Source organism: Crocodylus porosus, unplaced genomic scaffold (assembly GCF_001723895.1).
Source record: "Crocodylus porosus isolate Cpor-Errol unplaced genomic scaffold, CroPor_comp1, whole genome shotgun sequence".
NCBI classification, from domain to species: Eukaryota; Metazoa; Chordata; order Crocodylia; family Crocodylidae; genus Crocodylus; species Crocodylus porosus.
In genome coordinates, this window is record NW_017728927.1 from 4581379 (window position 1) to 4589956 (window position 8578).

The window sequence follows — 8578 nt, forward strand, 5'->3', positions numbered from 1 at the left end:
AAAGAAAAATAATAACAAATGTTTCATATAACACTACATCTTACTTTACTTGGAAACACATTTAACTCTACTTTGCTGTAGAGTTTCAGTAAACCAGTAAAAGATGTAATGGGAACCATGTGATAGCAGAATGAGACTGCTCGGTACAAATAGTAATTTTATCATTTTCATTTTTCTCTTGGGACTGTGAAATCCTATGCAAAAATATAATCAAGTGTGCTGGCATGGAGCAGTCTTCCCTTGGTGATGAGCTTGATGTTCTAAAATATCTTTCCTATCTTGAATTTTGTGCATTTTCCTGATGCTAAGGAAATTGGTGTTTAGCCAAGAATTCCAAAAATAAAGGTGGCTGCGCACCCTGACACACCTGGGTAGACCTGATTTTCCATGTCACCCTAAACATGCCAACAACCCAGCCACTAAATTCAGCCTTCTAAGATGTCTTTCCCAAGCCCCTTCCCTAAACAAAGACAACATCAAATCACAAGTTGTTTTGTTAACTCTCAGATAAGTACCTTAAAATGGTCATGTGTAGTATGCTTCTAAGGTACTCTGTTCAAAGTTTCAGGCTTAAGACTCTTCTTACCGACTTTAACAGGGGCAGCTAGGTCTACGATCTAACACAGGGGCGGGCAATTATTTTGGGCAGAGGGCCACTTACTGAGTTTCAGGAAGCCATCAAGGGCTGCATGACAGGCAGCCCAGAACAGATTAATATTAATTTTTTAAATTTTTTAGGGGCCCCGCAGGCTGGATAGAATGGCCTGGCAAGCCGCATCCTGCCCCTGGGCCGCATTTTGCCCACCCCGATCTAACATGTTGTAGCACTTTGAAACGTGCGCTAAGTCCAGTTTTCAGAGACAATGTGTGAGATTTACAAAAGCATTCAGTACCTCACTGTTCACACTGAAGCCAGATGTAAAAAAAAACCCTTATGAATTTAACAAAGGGAGCATTAACATTGAACACCACTGAAAATCTGATTCTGCACAGGCTAGTCATTCATTACAAGACCTGTAGCCAGGGGGATCCTTGATTCTGCTTTCAAAGGGACCACTGATTTATCTTGGTCATAGCTGCTCAACTTATGTATTAGTTATCCAATGGAAAAAGATCCCCCCATCCTCCCCCGCCAAAAAACCCCCTAAGACGTCACTGATAACTGTTTCTTTCAGCGAAGCTGATCTTTACATTCTGCAAGTGGAAAGATCAGTTTCAATTCTGTAATGTTAGTTCAATTTCCTTGAGACACCAACCGATGTCTTTGCTGTGCTTGTTCTTTAGGAGCTTACTGCCGCTGTTCTGCAGAGATGTGCCTGAACTCCAGCCATAAAAGCTGAATCCCACAAGGATTCCTTGTTAATACGATTCTTCAGCCAGCATTGCTTCCTCCCTGGAAACACGACTCATTTCTCCCCACCCCTCAAAAAGATCTGGCAACACGACTTCTTTAAATGCTGGATTCCCAGCAGTCTCTCCCATCATGATTAGGAACAGCAGTCTACCATCCACTTTAAACATTCTCAGAAATCCTCACTTGACTAAGCCATCTCTCCCTCTAGCTGTGGCGATCTTGTGATTTAATCTCTTTTCCAGTCAGACGGGTCCAAATGTTCTTTTAGGAACATCTCACCACCTGTTGATCATTATTATTCCTTTTAAGCCTGCTGCTTTCACACAAGATTGTCTGCATTTATTTAACTACTTACATCCATCACAACACACGCCTATACATATGGTGTACAAGTCACAGAGACATATCATCTTACTGTTATCAAAAGAACAACTAGATTTTACATGTTGTAGTCTGCATACTGGTTGAAAAATGCAGTGAAATAGTGAAACACAGGCATATTAGGTCTATCTGTGTTTCCTTTAGTCTGAAAACATATCACTTCTTATATATTGCAACCTTCTTGGTATCAACAATTTCATCTTTGTATTTTTTAGTTTTGAACTCAACGTCATAATTGGGGTGTTTATTGTCTTTCTCTAATATGTGGCAGCAAGTGTTTCCCATAGCCATTAAGTATCTAACTAATAGCTGTTTTTAGCACCCTGATTCATATCTTAAATGAACATGCTGCCTTCATGTTTTTCTACCCTTCTGGTCAGCAACCTATTTAAACCGTGATGCATAGTCTAGTAGTGCTTTTAGATGCTGTTTTAAATAGCTGACTGAACTCTCTGGGTTATTAGCTTGCTGACTGTGCGCAAGGTGGACACAAATGATGTAGCATTTGAATTTACACCCAACACTAGCTACATCTGCTACAAGTTTAGCAGAGACCTTTTTACAAATGGACGGTCACTATCCATCTGAACGGGGTTGTTCAGAACTGATGTTGGATGTTTGCCCACAGTGTCACTTAAATGTCACAATAAATCAAGTCTGGGGACAGCATCCTTGGTCATTGTTATCCATTCTTTATGAAGAATTGGAAATGAAACTCCACAGCAAAGTAGGTGAATGTTACACTAGTTCAATAATATTTTGTATGCAACATCAGTTATACTAAATTCGCTTCATCTATTGGTTGCACTATGTACAATATCACCACTCGGAGGTTTCATTTTGAAAAGGAGCCAAGATGGGATATTTTATACTCAGACCTTGGCAAGAGTTCAAATTCAATTTACCAAGGGGAAGAAGTGTATAACAAATCCTACAAAGTGAGGAATTTTTTTAAATTGCTACTTTACACATTACTTGGTAAAACATGCCCTTTTCTAATTCACATTTGTCACTGGATTGTATTTTTTTCTTGTATTCTTACAAATCTTTTCTGGTCGTTGGACAGCTGCTATATATATATATCTATCTATCTTTGTTTTAGGCATGCGCATTGAGTGATCCATGCAATAGTGAAGGGTTCACCATTGGTACACATTCAGTACATTACTGTAATGTTACAGTAGCTGTTGCTTTGACTGTTGGGATGCTTTTAAATCCTTTCACCCTATACTTTTATCCGATGAAAAGGTTTGAAAAGAAAATGGATAGACTTGACAAAGGGCCCATTGCTACATGATGCTGCATTGTGTGGCCCCGCAGCAATCTTTAATGATAGCTAAGCCTGCTTTGGCAACAGTGGGCTTGCTTGGAGGAGGTTCTGCCTTCTTTTCTGCTGGGGCACCTGTAACATTCAAAACAGAGCACTATCAAAAACCTGGAGCTGGACCACACTGTTTCTACTTGCTTCTAGCTGAAGTACACAACAAGTTTTGCTTCTGGACACATTTGAATGCACGTTCCTTTGGACAGTGCTTCTAGTGCTGTTGAAAGGCACCAGCTTATTAATGCCTGAGACTGCTGGGTGGAGCCCTTCCAAGAGAGGAAGAGACCGCAGAATCTAGATGTGACGTGAAATGAGACAGAAAATGGCAAACCAATGAGTAGAAGTGGGTCCTGGGTCAAAGTGGTGGAGGCGAAAGGGAAGGCTAAGCAGAAAACCTTAGATATCAACCAGTCCTCTGAGTGGGAGACCCAGAAGTTGGTCACTACCTGACAGCCCTGGAGACTGAAGTGCAGCATTCAACTGCCAAGAACTGCAATTGCAATGGCAGTGTACGCTTCCTCAGACTGCTCTGTCTGGCTGTGTCAGTCCACCGCTAGGTACAGTGTGTGAGGGTCAGGATCCTTAGTTGGTGAAAATCAGCATAATTCCATTGGCTGGGTTCCTACATCCGCCAGTCCTCAGAGACCGGTAGCAAGACTACGGTTTACATAGTAAATTTACCATGCCCAGCGAGTGCCCTCAAACACACCGCAGCTCACCACGTGGGCTTCCTTCTGAACTGGCGGAAGTGTAGCTGCGTCTGGGCAGTGCTGCAGGCAGGCTAATCAGCACAGAAATGGACTACTAGCTACTGTCACTATGGTACTAATTATCTGGCCCATGGGCCCATTTGGGCTCAGCTACACCACTTCTAGCTTAAAAGACAGCCCACGCAGGTCAGTGCAACTTGCTTGAGGATGTTAATGTCAGGCTCAGCAAGGGCAAAACATAGTCTTTTTACAAAAAGGGAAAAGTATCTTTATTATTAACAATTTTAAATGGTAAAAAGCATTAAAAGGAAGATGAAGGAAAGAGAACATGCAAGGGAGGTGAGTCATGTCCTCATGACTAAAAGGCGATAAACAGTTAGCAATGCATTTTTAAATATCTCTTTCTCAGTCCTGTAGCAAAACCTGTGCCCGTGCCTGCTTTACCCCGCTCCAGAAAGACCTTGGTCCTTTGAAACTAAGCTGTGCAAAATGGTGATATTCTGCTGGATGCAGACCCTTTTTAAGTTGGTATTTTCCTACTAATAGGGCACACTCGCCGAGCGAGGACTATATGGTCTCATTTCTCATCCACTTCCTTTAGAGTTGGGTATTAATCCCCCAGCACTTTCCAGTAGCATAAGTGAACAGCCTAACTTAGAAAACATCTACTACTGTTTTAACAATATCTCCTGCTCTTCCTGAGCTTGGGTTTTCTTCTGTTTTCCTCAATGGCAGTGGTTCTAGGGCTGATGGCTATCAGATGTTTAACAGAGCTTGTCTGACAACCTGGCTCATTAGGTGCTTCTTAGTTCTCTACCAAATAAAAATGTTGCCAGAATGAATATCAGCCAAAGTTATCATTAACTTTCAATGCGTGTGACCAGCCACAATGTTGTGAAGGTATATATCTTCGGGAGTGAGGCTGCTGATGGGAAGGTCTGTGAGACTAAAATGCTCTTACTCAGCTCTTGCCTCCCAAGACACTTAGGTAGCACATCAATAACTGGCATTCAGTTTATCATTGTTGTGTTTGCCACAGGATGCAGTTTAAGATGGAGTCCTAAAACAGCTGAATTTAGGGAAATTAATTTTCATTCAAAGTGACTGTATATTTTTAGATGTATTTATAAGGCAAGGTAAGAGGGAGATAACAAACAGGGATATGCTTTCTGGAGGTACCATTTTTGTTCAGTTGATACGGTTACTTTAGACACTCCAGCCATCAGAACCTCCCTGTCCATTCAGTACCCAGCTAATAAAATAGCATCTTCCTACCGAGGAAAAGAACATGAAAATGGAATAATGGCCAGTTGACCCTTGAGACCATCTCTCTGATTAGACCAGAGTTAGATATGTAAGGTTGAGACCTGGCAGTGTATCTTTGAGACTGATGCCTTGAAAAGGCCATACAATAAAGATCCCTTAATAAAGGGACAGGTAAACTCTAGGGAAGGTTGCATCCATCCTTGAACTAACCCAGTGATGTGTTGCACTTTTGCAGCTGATTTGAATGAGAATTTAGGAGCCAATCCTGTTCTCAACACTCTGTTTATTCCTAAGTACGGTTAAGAAATGTGTAGTATAATATACTTATGGGCTACAACCTGGGGAGTTATGCTACCTGGCACTGTTTTGCCATAGGCTGTGGCACAGCCAGCTACCCTGCGTTCAAAAATGTTAGCCTGAATTGGAAAAATGATTTGCAAGTATTCAAGCTAACTAAGTTGAGCCAACATGATTAAAAGTGTATTCATTTTGTTCATCAAAAAATCCTTGCAATAAACTACTGCTGCGGCACAAACAAGCTGTGGCAATGTCTGTGCATAGACAAACACATTGCTAACTTATAAAACAGGTTAAGACAGTTTTCTAAAGTTGCGTATAAAATTTAGATTTGATTTTAATTGGAATTAGGCATTAAAATCCCTTAAATTGTTTTTAATAACTTAGCCACTAAGATGGCTAGAAAGCAAGGCTGGTTTTGGTCAAAGCAGTTCAGGGAATATTTTTCAGAAGTACAAATGGCAGTGAAATGCCAAACTCTCATTGACATTCACTGGGTGCTTGACTAGCAAGTCCTGGGAGACCTTAGAAATCTATTCCTTTCTTTCCAGAATTTTTTGAAGAGCTTTTTCCCTTCCTACTTCATTTTGAACAGTTAGAAACTTACTGGCTGGAGGTTGTGTTACTTTGTCCAGAGGCTTTAACTTGATTCGAAGGAATTCAGCCATCTCCTTGTCTTCCTCTTGTTCTCTGTTGGTGCAAAAAGAAAAAGAAGAATTAAAAAGTTGTGTAGGAATATTTCCTACACAACTACCAGATCTAGCTTCTTCTGTAAAGGTAAGAGCCCCATAAATCTTATTACTAACCCTTCTGAGCACTTTTTGTCTCAAAGGTCATTAGAAACTTTGAAGCAAAATCATGATCCCATTGGTGCCAACAGTAAAACTGTCATTTACTTCAAAGGGGTGGGATTTTCCCGCAAGCCTTTCCATATGTCTGTGAGACAGACAAGTGTTAGCACCCCCCTCCCTCCCGCCCCCCACATCCTAAACTCTTAGTTCACTTCATTAAAGCCTATGGAATTTAAGCAGATGTTTTAAATTAAGATATGGCTACGTGCTTTAGTGAACCAGGGCCTATGCCAGGTTGCTTTCCAACTCAGAAGTAGGCTCCCTTTCATAGAGCAACAAAGGAAACAGTACTTGCTAAAATCCTTTTGTAAAGCTCCCGCTTCCCCCAACCCACCCCCAAACTGAAAATTTGACCTTACTGGGTGTGTCTACATGTTCATTAATACTCTGTAATTACAGTGCATTACGTTTAGTACCTGTAATAACAGGTACTAAATGCACTGTAATCTGCGCTACAGCACATTAGTGCAAACAAATGCTTTTTTTGTGATGCTTAATGGTCATTGGACTAATCTACTGCACATTTGTGCATTAGCACATTTTTTGCTAGCCACACTAATGCACAGTAGAATTAGTCCGATGGGCATTAAGCATCTTGTATAGACGCACCCACCGTCTCCTGCTGTCTGAACACTCCCAAGTGAATTTTTGAGTGTGTGGGGGCAGCAGTATCCTAAACAAATTATCACCACTTTGCTGATTTAGCAAAAAAAATGGGGATTTTGTCTCATTGTCTCATTCTTTCAAAATTGGTAAAGAGCCCATTTATAGAAAGTATTTCATTTTAGTGTGAAGAAATGCAATTCATTCTTATCAAGCAGCGTGCTTCAAAGCAGTGATAGTGGTTCATGTTTCCAGCAAGATTTCCATAAGTCAGACTACCCAGGACACTCAAATAGGTTGTGCTGCTCTGCACATACTACCTCCTGAGCTGGAAGCAGTGTAGTTATATGTGTGTAGGGTTCAAAGTGGGCGGCTTAGGTTAGCGCTCGTTCCCCCCCCACGCTAATGTGAATGTGGTGACACTTCTTTCAGTTCCACATGCTGCTGTCTGCCGCTGCTGTATTCACAGCTGCATTTAATGTATTTTCAGCAGTTTAGATCGGAGTTGTTTTATGGCCTTTAGAGTCTCTGGTTGCAGGTGAGGCTTCAGATGGCAAGCAAGGAGTCAGCGATTCCAGTTTCTGTTTCAAATCAACCAACCACTGACCCACTGCATGCCTGTGGGCGGTTTCCCTCCCATCTTTTGTGTGTCTTGTCTACTTAGACTTTAAGTTTCTAGGGCTGGGTGCTGTTTTTTATGATATGTACAAATGGTGGTTGGTGCCTCTAAACATCACTTCAGTGACAATATTATTATTATTAATATGCTTACCTAAAGAATAATGTATATGTATGTGTTAAAACAGGGGCAAATCTAGGATTTTGATAGAAGGGGTGCAGAAAGTATGGTCCATCATTATCAGGGACCCTGGTTTTCTCTGTTTAAAAATTGCAAATTCTATGATAGAAACCCCAAATTCTCAGATTAAACCTCCCCAAATCTGTGTTTTTCCATGATTAAAATGAAACACCATCTATAGCTATAGCTATAGCTAGCTATAGATATATATAGGTATCAGATTAACACAACGTTTTATTGATATATTTACAATTTTAAAGCAATTTGGAAGCCTACCAGTGCCTCAGTTATTTAAAAAAAAAATTCTAAATGCCTATATATTTTGGTGAGGGGGGGTGTTCATTATATAAAATCAGAGCTCCCCCTGCCTCCTTTGCTCATCAGAATGCAGGTCCAACTGTGGCCGTGTCCCCCCCCCAGCCCCCGCCCTGCTGCTTTGTGGCACTGAGCAGCCCTGATATGCCACTGCCCTGCCTGTGCCCATGCCATTGTCCCTCACTCCCAACCCACAGCCCCCTAACACTGCCAGAGCCCCTAACTCCCATCGCACAGCGTCCTGGTCCTGCCAATGCCCCTCACTCCCAACCCACAGCCCCCCCAGCCCTGCTGGTACCTCTCACTCCTGACCCACTGCTCCCCTCCCCCAGCCTCCCCATGTGTGAGAAAGGGAGTGGGTGTGTGGTGAAGGGGGGCACACAGGAAATACATGGAGGGACTTGGCGCAGGAGGGAGCACCATGCTGCAATGATGAGGTGCAGCAGTGGCAATGGTGCAAAGTTGTGCCTCTTGCTGCCACCTGGAGCTGGGCTGGCCCAGCTGCAGCCCCACACCCTGTTGTAGGTGCAGAAATTTCAGGGGGTCATGTGCCCCCCTACCCACTGTGTTGCCTTGGCCCCCCGCCACATCACCTGTGCTTCCCCACCCCCCTCAACATGCCACCTTTCCCCCACATCCACCCAACACATTGGCTGTGCCCCATGCCCCCCCAGCCCC

General features: G+C 42.5%; 1 protein-coding gene across 1 annotated transcript in view; it reads right to left on the reverse strand.

The window, feature by feature from the left end:
- Positions 1–1680: 1680 nt before the first annotated feature.
- The window catches only part of CUNH16orf45 (chromosome unknown C16orf45 homolog), a 67979-nt gene continuing 61081 nt past the window's right edge, over positions 1681–8578 (reverse strand). The window contains exons 4-5 of the mRNA XM_019541801.1: positions 5940–6022; positions 1681–3137 (exon numbers count right to left, since the gene is read on the reverse strand). Coding sequence (XP_019397346.1) covers positions 3025–3137; positions 5940–6022 — 196 coding nt within the window. The 3' untranslated portion in view covers positions 1681–3024. The remainder of the gene's footprint in view (positions 3138–5939; positions 6023–8578) is intronic.